At 39.3% G+C, this 18,553-nt stretch overlaps 1 protein-coding gene across 1 annotated transcript; it reads left to right on the top strand.

Annotated features, from left to right (window-relative positions):
* Positions 1-4,140: 4,140 nt before the first annotated feature.
* si:ch211-191i18.2 (uncharacterized protein LOC564095 homolog) lies at positions 4,141-15,174 on the top strand. The gene is made up of 5 exons (XM_054605636.1): positions 4,141-4,268; positions 9,180-9,260; positions 9,478-9,659; positions 10,789-10,884; positions 13,768-15,174. The coding sequence occupies exons 1-4, from the start codon at positions 4,205-4,207 to the stop codon at positions 10,861-10,863; spliced, it is 402 nt and encodes a 133-aa protein (XP_054461611.1). The 5' UTR covers positions 4,141-4,204; the 3' UTR covers positions 10,864-10,884; positions 13,768-15,174.
* The last annotated feature ends 3,379 nt before the right edge of the window (positions 15,175-18,553 follow it).

The following is an 18,553-nucleotide window of genomic DNA, read 5'->3' on the forward strand; positions in this document are numbered from 1 at the left end:
ATGAGGACATGAGGACATGAGGACGTGGGGACATGAGGACACGAGGACATGAGGAGATGAGGAGATGAGGACGTGGGGACATGAGGAGATGAGGACACGAGGAGATGAGGACATGAGGACGTGAGGAGATGAGGAGATGAGGACATGATGAGATGAGGACATGAGGACGTGGGGACATGAGGAGATGAGGACATGATGAGATGAGGACATGAGGACGTGAGGAGATGAGGACATGAGGATGTGAGGACACGAGGAGATGAGGACATGAGGACGTGAGGACATGAGGAGATGAGGACATGAGGACATGAGGACTTGAGGAGATGAGGACATGAGGACGTGAGGAGATGAGGAGATGAGGACATGAGGATGTGAGGACATGAGGAGATGAGGACGTGAGGACATGAAGACATGAGGACGTGAGGACGTGAGGAGATGAGGACGTGAGGATGTGAGGACATGAGGAGATGAGGACGTGAGGACATGAGGAGATGAGGACGTGAGGACATGAGGACATGAGGACGTGAGGACATGAGGTCACAAGGACATGAGGACACAAGGACACGAGGACTTGAGGATATGAGGACATGAGGACTTGAGTACTTGGGGACTTGAGGACATGAGGACTTGAGGACTTGAGTACTTGGGGACTTGAGGACATGAGGACTTGAGGACATGAGGACTTGAGGACATGAGGACTTGAGGACTCAAGGACTTGATGACTTGATGACTTGATGACTTGGGGACATGAGGACTCAAGGACTTGAGGACATGGGTATTTGAGGACTTGAGGACTTGAGGACTTGAGGACATGAGGACATGAGGATTTGAGGACTTGGCGACTTGAGGACTTGATGACTTGATGACTTGAGGACAGGAAGACTTGGGGACTTGAGGACTTGGGGACTTGAGGACTTGGGGACTTGAGGACTTGGGGACTTGGGGACTTGAGGACGGTCCGTTCAGCTGTAATCGGCTGTCAGAGCTGGATTAGATCAGATTGAAGCTCTTTTCATCTTTCAGAGGTTTGTTCAGAGGCAGCTCTGAAGGCTGAATGTCTACATGATGTTTTCTGAACGTCTGGATTGAATCAGATCTCAGATCAGTTCTGGAGGAACCGTGTGGGTGTTTTGGCTCCGGGTCAAGATGATTACACTGAACAGGACTGTAATTATCACAGATTTAGAGGTTTTATCTCTCTGAGTCAGCAGTGATTTTCAGATTAAAGGTTTTAGTTTTTTGGCAGGAGGAAACGGTTTGGAGATCAGTCTGAAATATTAAAACTCCTCTTCTTACATGAACCATAAGATCTGACTCCAGGTCAGCTGCAGTCTGTTGTGACATTTATTTCTGCTAAAGTTAGCGTTAAAACCGAGGGAGTCTGGTTGACGACGGTGGACTTCCTCCCTTTAAACCACACGTCCTCCTGCTGTCTTCTGTTCACACTCCAACAGACTGCATGCTGGGACGCCATTCACAATGCTAATGCTAATCAGAGGGATGCTAATGGTTGCTAATGGGTCTTGTTGTGGAGGAAGACCTGCTGAGAGGGCAGGGAGGCTCCGGCCGGAGGTTTTCTAAAGAGGAAGTACTCAGATCCTTTTCTGAAAAGTACCATGGTAGTAGTAAAAGTAATAATAGCATTAAAAACTACTCATTAAGATGGGAAATAGTGTAAATATGATAAATATAATATATATACATTGACTTTTGTTGGAGAGCAACAGGGGTGAGTTTGTGTTTAGCTTAGACGCAGTTATGTTTCTATTCTACAACAGCAGAAGTGTTTTTAGAAAACAAAGTAATGTTGACTTTATTAAACCTAAAAAAAAGGTTTAGTATTCAACCCGACACCTGACGGGACATGAACGCACCACGACTTCCTGGCGTTTCATGAATGTCTCACACCAAACATGAATAAACTGTTAAAGGTGAAACTAGATAAATACTGAACCGTTTTACTATCTAAGGACCAACCTAGTTGTAGTTAATATTAGATATATTTTATAGGACATGAAATATTTCCAATAAACTGAGACTCCAGAACCTCGCCCATGTAGATGAGATTCATTTCCCATGATATTCTCTAGTGCCGATGTTCTAGGTCAGGTTTCCCACAGAAAACTCGCTTTACACGTCCATATTTGGTCGTTGCTGACATCACTGATGACATCACTGCGAGGTGCGTTTCCCTGACACTGAAAATAGAAAACAGATGAACGAAGTGGTTTTATTGTTTTCCCTCCAGCTGGGACGAAGAAACAAAAGAGTCTTTCTGACTTCTCCTTCACTTCTTCTGTTGTGGAGCAGCTGTGAGGTCTGAAGGAGACAATGTGTGTTGTTATCCAGCAGACAGGAAGTATAAAAATAAAAGACCTCAGAGGTGGAGAACTCGTCTGAAAACTGTTCTGCTGCAAGAACTCATTTATAGATCTGATTAGTTTCTCAAACTGTAGGAGCAACTTTTAATATCTTTTATTGTTTGACCTTTGACCTTTGTAGTTTACCTGCTCTGGTTTGATTGGTCAGGTGACAGTGTTCTCTCCTCTCATTGGTCAGATGTAACTGACACTAAGACAGTGGTGCTACACTTCAAACTATGATGCTGTAGGTTTCTACTCGTCACATTCAGATCTCTTTTCAAAATAAACTTCCAACGTAGGCAGAACAAACCTCCAGTTCTTTAAAGTGAAGTCAAAGCTTCATGTGTTAAAGCTGCATTCTCTCTCCTGTCCACCAGGGGGCGACTCCTCTGGTTGTATAGAAGTCTATGAGAAAATGACTCTACTTCTCTCTTGATTTATTCCCTCAGTAAACATTGTAAACATGAGTTTATGGTCTCAATCTCTAGTTTCAAGTCTTCTTCAATACAGCATGATGTTCATTTAGTAAATGATGCTCCATTTAGAGTCAAACAGACCATAAAGCAGGGGATGCTTTAGGGCGGGGCTACACGCTGATTGACAGGTCGACACCACGGTGTTGTCTGGTCTGGTAGTTGTCCGTGTTTTCGTCTTACAACATTAACTCTTTAAAAGTTTGTTTTCACTTCATCAAAATGAATTGTAATATTTTGTTCACCAAAAAAAGAAAGGGCAAAAAGCTAAATATCGACAGTTACAACAGCTTCGTCCACTTCGTATATTCAGTCTGTGGGCGTAGGTTCACTTAGTTTTTAAGGTTAGGTTTAGGAAAAGATCGTAGTTTGGGTTCCAACAGGTGTAACTTGTGACGTGGTTACTGACGCCAGTGAAGTAAGACTTTTATACCACGTCTAGAAGCGTTGAATAAAGGCGTGTCTACGTTGGAGTCAGCGGAGAGCGTCTCATACTGACTAAAGAAACCTCGCTGTGTTGCTATCATTCTTTATTAGTATTACTTTTAATACTAATAAATAATCATTTATTTTATAATTACTATGTTTATACTGTTTCTTGTGTGTCATTCCCCTTACTGTTTATTCTACATTATATATTTATTATATATTTGATAATTATTATATATTTATTCTTCATTCTATATTTTTACTACATTTATTCTACATTCCATATTTATTCTATATTTATTCTTATTTCTATATTTATTCTACATTCTATATTTATTCCATATTTATTCTACATTCCATATTTATTATATATTTATTATATATTTATTCTTATTTCTATATTTATTCTACATTCTATATTTATTCCATATTTATTCTATATTACATATTTATTACATATTTATTCTACATTCCATATTTATTCTATATTCTATATTTATTACATATTTACTCTACATTCTATTATTATTCTCTACTTGGTTATTCTCCATATTAATCTGTATATTGCTGCTTTTTGAACTCTTGTTTAGACGCTGAACTGCTTTTTGTGTCAGTACTTTCTCTACAGTGTGACCAAAGATACGGTTTATATATAATAATAATATAATCATAATCATTAGATAATATATAAAATAAATAAACAAACATTTTATTTATTTAACTCTTCTGAAGGTCTTTCTTTCTCTCTCTTTGTTTCTGGTCCTGTTTTGGCAAACGGGGAACAAACTTGGCAGAAAACCAAAACTCTTCCTCCTCCTCCTCCTCCCTCTCTCCTCCTCCTCCCTCTCTCCTCCCCTTTTCTCTCTGTGTCTGTTCATTCAGGCCTCAGTCGGTTGTTACCTTCACACATGTCTCCTCTCTTTGTCTCTCTCTCTGTTCATCATGTCCAGCTGGAGTCTCCTCTCTGTTTACCTGAGTGCAGCTTCACTGATCCTCCTGCTGACTGGTGAGTCCTCACACCGTCTGTGTGTGTGTGTGTGTGTGTGTGTGTGTGTGTGTGTGTGTGTGTCTGACATCTTGTTCATATGATCTATGTGTGTGTGTGTGTGTGTGTGTGTGTGTGTGTGTGTGTGTGTGTGTGTGTGTGTGTGTGTGTGTGTGTGTGTGTGTATGACATCTTGTTCATATGATCTATGTGTGTGTGTGTGTGTGTGTGTGTGTGTGTGTGTGTGTGTGTGTGTGTGTGTGTGTGTGTCATATGTGTGTGTGTGTCTGACATCTTGTTCATATGATCTATGTGTGTGTGTGTGTGTGTGTATGTGTGTGTGTGTGTGTGTGTGTGTGTGTGTGTGTTTGACATCTTGTTCATATGATCTATGTGTGTGTGTGTGTGTGTGTGTGTGTGTGTGTGTGTGTGTGTGTGTGTGTGTGTGTGTGTGTGTGTGTTTGACATCTTGTTCATATGACATCTTGTTCATGTGATGTGTGTGTGTGTGTGTGTGTGTGTGTGTGTGTGTGTGTGTGTGTGTGTGTGTGTGTGTGTGTGTGTGTGTGTGACATCTTGTTCATATGATCTGTGTGTGTGTGTGTGTGTGTTTGACATCTTGTTCATATGATCTGTGTGTGTGTGTGTGTGTGTGTGTGTGTGTGTGTGTGTGTGTGTTTGTTGCAGCTGTTTAGCTTCCTGTTCTGTATGTGTGTGATTAGATTTGACTGTTTCACTGTAACATGTGTCGGCCATGTTGGAGGTCCTCCTTTCTGTGTTAAAACAGATTTTTGTTATTGTTGTTTGTTTGTCTTTAAAAAGGCTGAAAAATATAAACAACGATTAAAGGAAAAGTTCAGTATTAAATGTAATAAAAAGAATCCCTTGTTGGCACTCAGGTTGACAGTTTTCTCATGTGTGTACTGTAAACAGAGCTACATCCAGTGGCTAGTTAGCTTAGCATGAAGGCTTGACAAAGATAATTAGCTTAGCATAAAGGCTGCACAGCGGGTCGGTCTGCTCTTCGGTTTTGGTTCTGATGGTTCTGGATGTTTTACAGATCCATCGATTGGTCGATGGGCTCTTTGTCCTGATAATGGATTCAGTGAAACGTTCTCCGTCCTCTGGGGTCGGTTTATCTGCCTTTCATATCTCTTTGAACAGTTGGTTGGACCTTTTCCAGGTATTTAATGAACCAAATGATCAATTATTTAATCAGAAATATAATCAATTGATATTAAAAATAATAGCTGCTGCTTTGATGAAGTGATATTTGTCACCCTGGAACTTGTATGTTAGTCAGCTGGTGAAGAAACAGATGAATGAATGAATCAGCAGAGTGCTTTGGTTTAATTCATGTCGTTAGAAGAAGAGGAAGCAAAAGAAAAAGTGGAAAAAGAAGGAAAGGAGAAGAAGAAGAAAAGGAGAAGAAGAAGAAGAAGAAGAAGAAGAAGGAGAAGAAGAAGGAGAAGAAGAAAAGAAGGAGAAGAAAAGAAGAAGAAGAAGAAGAAGAAGAAGAAGAAGAAGAAGAAGAAGAAGAAGAAGAAGAAGAAGAAGAAGAAGAAGAAGAGAAGAAGGAGAAGAAGGAGAACAGTAACATTAAATAAACCTCTGACTACAGAGGAAGGACAGAGGAAAGGAATCAAGGCTTCTCCACAGAATATAATCACAGCTGGTTTCTGTAAAGTTTGTTTGAGTCATGTGACGCTGCCAAACGCCCCCGCACTCTACCCCCCCCCACAAGGCTTTTATTTCTTAACTTCCTCTTACTCTCCTCTGCTTTGCGCCTTTCCTTCTCTCTCATTTCCTCTCCTCACTCCTTCCCTATTCCTTTTCTACATCCTTTTTATTTTCTGTTTTCTCTCCTTTCTCCTTTTCTTTCCTCTTCCCTTCACTTCATCCCCTCCTTTCCTTTCCTTTGGTTTTCCTTCCTCATTTCCTTCCTCCCTCTTCCTCTCCTTTTCCTGTCCTTCTTTCCTTTCCTCCTTCATGCTTGTTCTTTTCATCCTTTCCTCTTCTCTCCTTCCTCCTTCCCTTCGTTTCCTATCCTCTTTTATTACTTTGCTTTTCTTCCTTTTTCTTTTTCTACCTTCACTAAAGAAAGTATCACAGCCCCGCTGGGAGTGTGTGTGTGTGTGTGTGTGTGTGTGTGTGTGTGTGTGTGTGTGTGTGTGTGTGTGTGTGTGTGTGTGTGTGTGTGTGTGTGTGTGTGTGTGTGTGTGTGTCACCTGGTTTTCATTTCCTCCTCCTGCTTCGTTGGGATGAAACTCTGATTGACAGGCTGTTAGTGATGACACTTCCTGTTTGGTAACAATTAACAGCCCGCCCCCTCAGTTCCCAACAGCCCAGTGTGTGTGTGTGTGTGTGTGTGTGTGTGTGTGTGTGTGTGTGTGTGTGTGTGTGTGTGTGTGTGTGTGTGTGTGTGTGTGTGTGTGTGTGTGTGTGTGTGTGTGTGTGTGTGTGTGTGTGTGTGTGTGTGTGTGTGTGTGTGTGTGTGTGTGTGTGTGTGTGATTCCATGTTAAAGAGCTTAATGCTAATATGTAGCACACGAGTTAGCGCTCTGAGGTTAAATTATCACAGTTAAAGGTCACAGTCGAGGCGCTGACATGGATCAGATTTTTACAGATTAACGATGAGAGATTATCACAGACTGACCTCATTCACTGTGTGTGTGTGTGTGTGTGTGTGTGTGTGTGTGTGTGTGTGTGTGTGTGTGTGTGTGTGTGTGTGTGTGTGTCAGTAGGAAGCAGAGAAGAAGAAGCAGCAGGAAGTTGTTTCAAGGATCACCTGCTGGTTTAAGTATAAATCCAGATGAACTCACAGCAGCTGTTTTTACTACAACATCATGTTGTACATTTACACAAAGTACACACGTGAGGTACTTGTACGTTACTTGGATCTACTCCAGTCCATTCTACTGACTACGCTGACACACTCCTGTTTATGACCAGTTCCTCTCTGACGGTGGGAGACTGGGAGAGGTCATGTGACATGTTTGTCTCTATCAGGATGAAAACTGTTTTAAAGCTCTGCAGCTTTAAGGAACTCCTGCTGGGAGGAAACAGGGGTCAGATCCACTCTATAGGGATGATGAGAGACACACAGACACACACACAGACACACACACACAGACACACACACAGACACACACACACACAGACACACACACAGACACACACACAGACACACACACAGACACACACACAGACACACACACATAGACACACACACATAGACACACACACACAGACACACACATAGACACACACACATAGACACACACACATAGACACACATAGAGTGTGAATATGTGTGTATGTTTCTAAGTGTGTGTGTGTGTGTGTGTGTGTTGTCAGCTCTGGTGTGTGTCTCTTGTCCCAGCAGGTAAATGTCTCCAGCAGTAAACTGTCCTTTAGTGTCTTCGTCCTCGCTGTTGGACAGACGTTGTGATGTGAGAGGAGACGTTTGTCTGTCCGTCCCTCACAGTTTGACTTCCTGTTTGGTCACCTGAGGGTCGCTGAGGTCACCAGGTGTCGGTTTAACAGCTCAGATCCAATCACTTGTTTTAGCCTGCGTTAAAAAAACAACAACCTTTAACTTAAACTACTTAAAGGATCAATAAACAACATTCAGATCTATAATATCTCATCAAACAAGCAGCTGTGGAGAGGTGAAGTCCCGCCTCTTCCTGTTTCCTGTTTGTTCCACGGAACCTTATTTTGGAAAACATCAGTACGGTAGTCAACGGCTAGAGACAAATAATGATTTAACCCGGTTTGAATTGTGACATTAATTACACATATTATGTTTGTATGTTTGAAAGATACATTTTTATGTCTAGAAAATCTCAGTTTGTCGTAAAACCAATGAAGTTAAACGAAAGTTAAACCTCATTTAAACGAAAGTTAAACCTCATTTAAACGAAAGTTAAACCTCATTTAAACCAAAGTTAAACCTCATTTAAACCAAAGTTAAACTAAAGTTAAACCTCATTTAAACCAAAGTTAAACCTCTTTTAAACCAAAGTTAAACCTCATTTAAACCAAAGTTAAACTAAAGTTAAACCTCATTTAAACAAAGTTAAACCTCATTTAAACCAAAGTTAAACCTCATTTAAACCAAAGTTAAACTAAAGTTAAACCTCATTTAAACCAAAGTTAAACCAAAGTTAAACCTCATTTAAACAAAGTTAAACCTCATTTAAACCAAAGTTAAACCAAAGTTAAACCTCATTTAAACAAAGTTAAACCTCATTTAAACCAAAGTTAAACCTCATTTAAACCAAAGTTAAACCAAAGTTAAACTAAAGTTAAACCTCATTTAAACATCAGTTTACTAAGCTAACTCATTCTAAGCTAACGAGACCAGTCTGTTTATTATACACTAGTGAAAGCAGTGTATTAATATAAAAGTTATGAATATAATATTTAATTTCACAGGACCTCTTACTTGTGTCTGTGTGATGTTTCGTCCAGTGGTTTATCTGCCGTACTGTCTGCTATTTGAGAGCAGCTGGATTTCACCGTAACGCCCCTTTAAACAACAGAAACGGTTGATGATGAAGTGAAAACATGCTGAGAATCTGCTCTGAACTCACCCACACACCCACAGCACACTGGGCTGCTGCTGGAGGACGAGAAGGCTGGGTTAGGCTGAAGGAAGCAACACCGCCATGTACGCAGAGGTGGAAATTCACAAAACAACAATAGGAGACACACCTTTAATGGAACATTTTGATGAATCCTGTTGCTTGCAGATGTTTCAGCTCTTTCCAGTACAAAGACAGTCTAGGACACTTTTAGCTTAGCTTAGCATAAAGACTGGAAGCAGGGGGAACTGTTAGCCTAGCTCAATCAAAAGAGACTTTCTGAGACGTGGCGGGTGAATGTTTGTTTGTGATGGATGTTAACGTGACTGTGATGTGTTTTCAGTTTCCGAGGCTCAGTATTATGACTTAACTCCGGCTCCAGACTACGACGACTACAACGCCACCTTCGATTACAGCTTCTACAGTACGTCACACACACAACATACACTCTGTACTCCAGCGATACACAACGTTTCCTCCCTCTTAAAATAAAGTAATATCCACCACATCACCACATCAGTGTTCACATATTATGAGACAACACAAATAAAGATGTATCCCTCTCAGGTTGTTTTAAACTTTTCCCTAAAATCTTCCGGATTAAAGGTGATTTAAAGGTGTTGTTGCTGTGGTGCGTTCAGGTAACGCCAGTAGCGAGGACTTGGACAAGTTTAGCGAGAGATTCATCGACGAAGAGGAAGTGGAGGACACAGGAGAAGAGCAGGAGGAAGAGGAAGTGACTGTTACCACGGCAACCACCCAAGGAACCACAGAGCAAGGCAGGGTTGACGTTCGTAACGCTGCACCACTTCCTGTTTCTCTGGTAAGAACATCAGTGCAACCTTAGATAAACAATGTGAGCCGCAGGCTTTGGTAAACCTCAGTTAAACCTCAGTTTAACCTCAGTTTAACCTCAGTTTAACCAAAGCAAAACCTCAATTTAACCAAAGTTAATCCAAAATTAAACCAAAGTTAATCCTCAATTGAACAAAAGTTAAACCAAAGTTAACCCAAAGTTAAACCAAAGTTAATCCTCAGTTGAACAAAAGTTAAACCAAAGTTGAACCAAATCAGTTAAGCCTCAAGAAAGTTTAATAAATAAATCCCCAATATATATATTGGTATTTTTCGCAACAATTATTTATAAAACTGCTGTTTCCTCACATTTCAGCTGAGAGCAGGTGGCTTCTATTAACTGTGTGTGTGTGTGTGTGTGTGTGTGTGTGTGTGTGTGTGTGTGTGTGTGTGTGTGTGTGTGTGTGTGTGTGTGTGTGTGTGTGTGTGTGTGTGTGTGTGTGTGCTTCCTATAAATGTGAAGCTGATCTCTGCCAGCACCAACAAACACTGACACCCTTTGTATCTTTAAGTCAAACTGTTCACAGAGATGCAGAATGAGATGAATTTAAAGTGACAGTACATAACTCTGAAACCTGATCTGTGCTCTCTGTGGTCTGCAGATCCTCTGTGAGGTCTGAGCCTGCAGACGTGTTCACCAGATGAAAGATTCTCAAAGTTCAGTTATTCACAGAAGAACAATAAATCCAAAACAAATGGTTCTTCTCCCATAAATATATAATTATATAATTATGTATCGTATAATCCACCAAAGGAACAAACATTCACAAACTGAAAAACATTCAGAGGATTCTTTGTCTTTGTTTTAATACCCTGAAGCTCTGAAGATTCTTGTTCTAGTTTACTCCTAAAACCTGTTTTGTCTGATTATCTTGAATGTCACGTCTTCAGCACTTTGAGGTGTTTTGTTGTTTTAAATGTGCAACAAAATTAAACTGTGAAAATACCTGAAAGTGAAGAGTTAATCATATCACACACACACACAAAGTGGCATGACAAAGAAATTAGTAATTTAGTACGGTACTAATGAATGTACTTATGTTTGAATATAATCTCTGGATCATGTGATCAGCTGACAATGTGTTTTCGGTCTGTAGGAAATCAGAACGCTTGTCTGGACTCTAATTATCCTGATCAGCCTGAACATGCAGCAGCTACAACACATACTATGAGACTGAACACACACTCAGCAGGTGAGACACACACTCAGCACTGTTACACACTCAGCACTGTTACACACACTCAGCACTGTTACACACTCAGCACTGTTACACACACTCAGCACTGTTACACACACTCAGCACTGTTACACACACTCAGCACTGTTACACACACTCAGCACTGTTACACACACTCATCACTGTTACACACTCATCACTGTTACACACACTCATCACTGTTACACACTCATCACTGTTACACACTCATCACTGTTACACACACTCATCACTGTTACACACACTCATTACTGTTATACACACTCATTACTGTTACACACACTCATTACTGTTACACACACTCATTACTGTTACACACACTCATTACTGTTACACACACTCATTACTGTTACACACTCATCACTGTTACACACACTCATCACTGTTACACACATTACTGTTACTGTTACACACACTCATTACTGTTACACACACTCATTACTGTTACACACACTCATCACTGTTACACACTCATTACTGTTACACACACTCATCACTGTTACACACACTCATTACTGTTACACACTCATCACTGTTACACACTCATCACTGTTACACACTCATCACTGTTACACACTCATCACTGTTACACACACTCATCACTGTTACACACTCATCACTGTTACACACTCATCACTGTTACTGTTACACACTCATCACTGTTACACACTCATCACTGTTACACACACTCATCACTGTTACACACTCATCACTGTTACACACTCATCACTGTTACTGTTACACACTCATCACTGTTACACACTCATCACTGTTACACACACTCAGCACTGTTACACATAAGATGTCTGCCTGACAGTGTCGAATGTTAAGCATTAATTTAGATTCATTTAAAAAATTAAAAATTAAATTACATAAAAAATATTAATGAACTCAATTAATTTGAAATAAAATCAGAATATCAGGAAATAAAACAATGAATTTGTTTTATTTCGCCCCCTTTTGGTATTTCTCTTCAATCAATTTTTGATAAATGTAATTGTTCTCTCTTATTTTTGCTCCACTGCATCTAAGAGGTAAACATTTATATATATATTTATATAATACATTTTTGGAGAAACGTGGTTCTCACAGGACAGCAATGCTACAAACACCTGATGATATTATAGAATGTGATGCATTGATGTAGATTAAATCAGCCAACAGGATATAAAGGAGTTAACATGCTACATACACATTAATGCAGCAGTGATAATAATCCAGAAACATCCGATATAACAGGAAACCTTCTCACTGAAATATCAGTACTTTTACTTTAACTGATGATAATATCAATACTTTTACTTCAGTTAGGTTTTGAATGCAGGGCTCTTGAACTCATAGTCAAACTCCCTCCTCAATTAATATAAACTCATGTTTAGTCACTTTATTTATTTCACGGTTGAATCTGACCTCGGCGCACCAAGAAAGCCTCAAAATGTTTCTATTTATTTAATCAGCTGAAGCCAGTTGTATTTTCTGTAGATTTAATTCCAACATGACTGACCAGCTTCTCCACGTTGCCTGGACTAAAAACCTGCTGGACAGACTTTGATTTATTTATTTCTGTTTGTCTTAAAGCAGTCCGTGTTTTAGTCCGTCAGTCTGCAGATGTTTGTTGCTCGTGGTCTCACGTCTCTCCTTTATAGAATAAACACAGTGAGTCTGAAACGTCCTCTGTCGGTTCTCTGTGGAGTCTAAACACTGAGTTTAGATCCATCATGGTGATGGAACAGAAACTAGACTCTCCTGATAAAGTTAATGTCATGAAATAATTAGAGATAAATGAGCTCATTTTATTCTCTGACACTTTGAAAGGTTGAAAAACTCGTCCTGCTAAAACCACCAGAGTTCTGATCCATAATAAATCACTCGCTGACATTTAGAGTCAAACGTCAGATAACAAAGTTTTTGTTCCGTTGAAAAATATCTTTTCCTTCAAACACTAAATGTTAAAACACAGAGACGGAATCAATTCTGAGTTTAAAGCAGAAATATAAATATAATTCACTGTAACTGAGTTAAATGTAACACAAAACAAACTTCACTTCTCTGATATAAACGACTCTTTGGAAGATTTATACGCCGATTAAATTTGTAAATATATATATTTACATTTATGAACACACATACATGTATACAGGTGTGTTTCTATTTATATATTTACATACATGACTTCAAAAAAATAGGATTTTTTATTTTTCAATTCAAGGTTCTTAAAATCTCTTCAAAAGATCACATTTGTACAAACGTTATCTTCATATTCTAATGAAGATATTAGTTTAAAGCGAATGCATTGTTGTGTTCTGCTTATTAAGTGTTTATGAACTGTTTATTAAGTGTTTATGAACTGTTTATTAAGTGTTTATGAACTGCTGATTAAGCGTTTTGATTGTTTGCTGATTTTGCTCTTTAATCCATTTTTTTAAACTGCAGATTTAAATAATAATTATCGAAGAAAATGTTTTTGTGATGATGTCTGATTTTAGTTAAACTCAAAGAAAACTTTTGTTCAATTAATTATTATTATTATTATTATTATTATTATTATTATTATTATTATTATTAAATTATAAACTAAGTTTAGTTATTATAGTTATGGGTCTCTGGACTCCAGATCATATGATCATAACTGTTTTGTTGGAAAACTGAACCACAGAAACATCATTAATCTGACGTAAATAAAAGGATTAAATAATGGGCTTTATATAAACATTAATATAACTTCTATGATCTTCAGCATGAACTCCAGACAACAGATGAATCGTGTCTGATTGTTTTAAAGACCTCAGCAGCACGTTTGAACTCTTATTGATGTTTAAAGAAAACTAATCGTTGTTTTATTGATTCATTGTTTTGCAGCTGACGTCTGATCAGCTCGATCCTGAACAAACCAGAGTGGGTCACCTGATCTGAGGTGGGAGGGGTTTCAGTCGCCTCCGTGACCTTTGACCTCTGCGGAGAGGAGCCACGGTCTCCTTCGGTGTGGGGGTTACAGGTGGACCTCAGCCAATCACAGAGCACCACAGACTCTTTTTCGTCTTTCTCTTCATCTTATCACAATGTTTCACTGTTTATTTCAATGTGTGAGAGACCAACCGAACCAAGATCTTTAGATTATTTACATATATATGTATATATATGGAGGGAAATCTGTATAAATTATAAATATGGAAGTTTACCAATGACAAAACAAAATCAGACAAATGAAGCTGAACAAGTTGAGTCACAAAAACTGTCAGAGAATAAAATTAACAAATACATTTAAAACTAAAATAAATTAAAATTTTAATATCCACGTCAGAATGATCAAATATTTTTTTTCCTTGTGAATATCATGTATCATGCTTAAATCTGCCTACTTCTATAAGTTTAACATTCAGAGAGTTCAGAGTAGCTCTGCGCTGCTCTCACACTGGTTACAGCTGATAACGCTGCCAAGGCCGACAGGGTCGTCATGGAAACGTGGCGCCTACCCTCCGGTTCTCCCTCAGGTTAACACTGTTAGCTCTGTTAACATTGTTAAATAGCTCTGTTAGCACTGTTAACTTTGTTTGCACTATTAACACCATTACGTTGTTAGCTTATGTTAGCACTGTTAACTTTGTTTGCATTGTTTCCACCGTTAAAATTGTTAGCTCTGTTAGAACTGTTTGCAGCTCTGTGAGCGCTGAACAGCCAGTTCAACTGTCGCACCAGCTAAATAAACCTTTTAAAAACCTCTTGGATCAGCTAGAAAATGTTCATCATAAAGCCGAAAACAGGCTGTTTTTCTATTTAGAGGTACGTGCTTCTATAAGTATATATACTCATATATAAAATGTGTGTATATATATATATATATATATATATATATATATATATATATATATATATATATATATGCTGATAAATTTATGCTGATGCATGTGGAACTACGTTAGAGAGAAGAGAATCTGATTCTTCTTTGTTTTTTAAATTTATCTCCACGTTTTCATCTGTAAAATCGTTTCACATGAGTTTCACTGTGAATCAAACAGCAGCACTTTGTAAACAACCAGCACTTATCAGTTAAATGTGTTTTTACGTGTTAAAGTTTAGTTCTGATGGAAAGAGTATTAATAATAAGCTCAATAGAGCAGTTTTTTTAATTCACATTTAAAACCGTCGGCACAGAAGGACGAACATTAAGGAACTTCCAGAACAATCTAGAACAGATTTTTGTATGCTTGCTTGTTTTGCAATAAAATGTCTGAAAAGTTATCAACAGCTTCTTGTTGATCATTTAACACAATCTAACACTGAATGGAAATGTTGCTCCGATGATCTTTTTCTCCCTCAGATAAACTCTGTCAGCTCTTTTAGCTCTGATGCTGTTGTGTGTTTTGTTAGCGCTGTTAGCTGCTAGCCGCCGACTCGCTGTCGACATGTTGAGAGCCATTTAGAGGCAATCAAAATGCTGCCAATCTCTGACCCTTTGCCTTTAAATTGAAGAAGATATTTTACTTCAGTAAAGTACTAATAACACAAATGTCAAAACACTGTTACGAGTAGAAGTCCTGGATTCAAAAGCACAAAACTAAGTCAAAATCAAAATATACTTAAAGTAATATATATATATTACTGATACATTGATGTGTTCATCACTTTAAAGACATTTTAATGACTTTATATAATCTATAATAATACATCATCATTTATTAGTTGATTATATTTAGTTTTAATAATCTAAATATGTGTAAGTAGTAACTAAAGGTGTAAGATTTACAAGTACCTTAAAAATTGTACTTAAGCACAATACTTGAGTAAATGTACTGAGCTTACAAAACACTCAGTGGTGGAAGGTAACTCAGCGTGTCGTCTGTTTTATGAAATAAAATACCTGTAAGTTGCCTCTCTTCTTCAGTCACTCATAGATTATTATTATTAAAGTATACATATAAAGGAATAACGTTTGGTGTTCTTCTCAGTGAAGCCCACTACGTTCTTCTTCTCCATTTAAAGCAAACAGTGAGGACTTTTGATCTTCTGATGGAAATCTTTATATTTTCATGTTGGGTGTCGGCAGGAAGCCCTCGAGGCTCACATGTTTATTTCTGGTGTCGGTTGGCGTGTGGTGAGCTTTGATCGTGATCCGACGTGTCTGTTATCGAACGCAAACTCCGTCAGTGTCACCAACTCGCGGCGAGTGTTGACGAGAGCCGACGGAGGAAGTGACGGACGCCTCAGGCGCCGCGTTTATTTCAGTCCAGGAGGAATCTGCACGACAGGAAACGGCCGGCTGAAACACAACGGCTGTTTCAACTCCACATGACGGCTTTTATTCTCATGGTGAAGTTTTTTACTTTACTAACAAACAGCCAATCACAGAGCTTCTTCTCTTCAACGTTCACTGGTCGTCTTCAGGTCAATGAATCGACCTTCAACGGTTTGGATACTTCCTGAACACAGTGTAGCGCCCCCTACAGTCTGAACACAGTGTAGATAAGATAAGATAATCCTTTATTAGTCCCGCAGCGGGGAAATTTGCACCCCGCCCCCTACAGTCTGAACACACAGTGTAGCGCCCCCTACAGTCTGAACACACAGTGTAGCGCCCCCTACAGTCTGAACACACAGTGTAGCGCCCCCTACAGTCTGAACACACAGTGTAGCGCCCCCTACAGTCTGAACACACAGTGTAGCGCCCCTACAGTCTGAACACACAGTGTGTCTGAACACACAGTGTCGCGCCCCCTACAGTCTGCAGTGTTCATCGTTCATATGAAACACGCTGATGATGAAAGCTGTGTTTGATGTGTGATGGTGTTTAAATGTGTTTGAGTCGGTCTGTGACCTTCAGTGAATCTCTCTGCTGTCAGCAGATAAGTCAGCAGATAAGACACACACACACACACACACACACACACACACACACACACACACACACACACCTTCACTGACACACACACACACACACACACACACACCTTCACTGACACACACACACACACACACACACACACACCTTCACTGACACACACACACACACACACACACACTGACACACACACACACACACCACCTTCACTGACACACACACACACACACACACACACACACACACACACACACACACACACACACACTGACACACACACACACACACACACCTTCACTGACAGACCCGGTTTTCTTCATCACTGTGATGACAAACACTCCTCTGATAGAAAGGATAAAAACATATGACGACAGAAGATATGTTTGTTTGAGTTAATAACAAAAATGAACTTCCTGTTTCTACTTAGTTTAGTTGTTATTTCCATTTTCTACAATAATTTATTTTTCATTCTTAAACATCAAGCAGAACCAAAACATTAAGGAAATATATCCATATATTTTAAATCTGAAATCTTCATCTAAACAAAGATCTATTTGCATAAAAGCCCTGTTCAGTTTGGGGCTCCAGTTTATTTGATGTGGTTTAACTTCTTACCTGGTTTCTGTGACGCACAGGTTTACTTCGAACACACGCAAACGACCACACAGAGACACAAAATGACCACGAAGACACTCAAATCTACCACATGGAGACGCAAAAGGGCCACAAAGAAACACCTTGTTAACGTTTTTAAACATTCCTCTGCGTTTGAACTCCAGCCGGATCATTTTTCTTCTGGAGGTCACTGAAGTCTGGTGAAGACGAGGTCGTCCTCCGTCTTCTTCTCTGGTCTCTCTGAATAAACAGCGTCTGTGTGATGCCATCTTCAGCCTCGCCTGTCGAGTCCGTCTGTGACATCACTGAGGGGTAATGTATCATCTGTCTTTTAGACGTAGAGAACTCAGATATAAATATTTATTTATAGATACCAAAAATAATTTCTCTTCAGCTTTATTTGTTTTTTAGGTGGAATTCTGCAAATAATTTAAGGATAACATATCATATCAATTTGTTTCCATCAGACTTTTTTAGCATCTTTTCTTTATCAACTAGTTTTAAGCAAAATCATTTAAAGTATTTTTCTAATGTCCTGTTTTTTAAATCGCAGTACTTTAATATTTATTCTCACTCACCAGAGTAAGACAGTAACTGAGTACATTTACTCTGAACTCTGGATGACTTTATTCTGTGCAGACTTGTAGATACGAGGTTTCACAGCAGCTGTTTGACATTTAGCCGTTAATGAGAGTTGAGATGAAAGCAGCAGCGGCTGAATTCTATCGTCGACGTGACGAAGCTGCATGTGGCCTCACGATGCAAATCAGACCAAGAAAAGGGCGCACACACTTTCATCCTGCGTCATCACTGGGTCGGATCAGACCAACAAACACCAGTTAATGAAACACTGAAGCCTCAATGCACCTCTGACCTCTGACCGCTGACAGGAAGCCGCTGTGTTTTAATCTGCAGGTGGAGCAAGACGCTGTTAACGCATCAGGCTGATCGATTCACTCTTCACAGTCCTCATGAGGAGTTTCTACAGTTATTAGACCGACTTATGATAGGATAAAAAATAAATAATTCCTGGTAAATAGGAGAAGATTAAATCCAGACAATGCAGACGTTGACCTCTATGGCGTCTTTGGTCAAATCACGGTTTGTCTGAGGTTCGTTTTAGAGCCGTTCACTCGTGATGTACCAAAGACACGTTAATGTCAGGTGTAAACCGGATCACAGACTCCAATCGAC

This window comes from Anoplopoma fimbria, chromosome 10 (assembly GCF_027596085.1).
Source record: "Anoplopoma fimbria isolate UVic2021 breed Golden Eagle Sablefish chromosome 10, Afim_UVic_2022, whole genome shotgun sequence".
NCBI lineage: Eukaryota > Metazoa > Chordata > Actinopteri > Perciformes > Anoplopomatidae > Anoplopoma > Anoplopoma fimbria.

Coding starts and splice junctions, on each gene's coding strand:
- si:ch211-191i18.2 (XM_054605636.1), top strand. CDS start 4,205: ATGTCCAGCTGGAGTCTCCTCTCTGTTTACCTGAGTGCAGCTTCACTG. Junction 9,261..9,477: donor CTTCGATTACAGCTTCTACA/GTACGTCACACA, acceptor TGGTGCGTTCAG/GTAACGCCAGTAGCGAGGAC. Junction 9,660..10,788: donor CACCACTTCCTGTTTCTCTG/GTAAGAACATCA, acceptor TTCGGTCTGTAG/GAAATCAGAACGCTTGTCTG.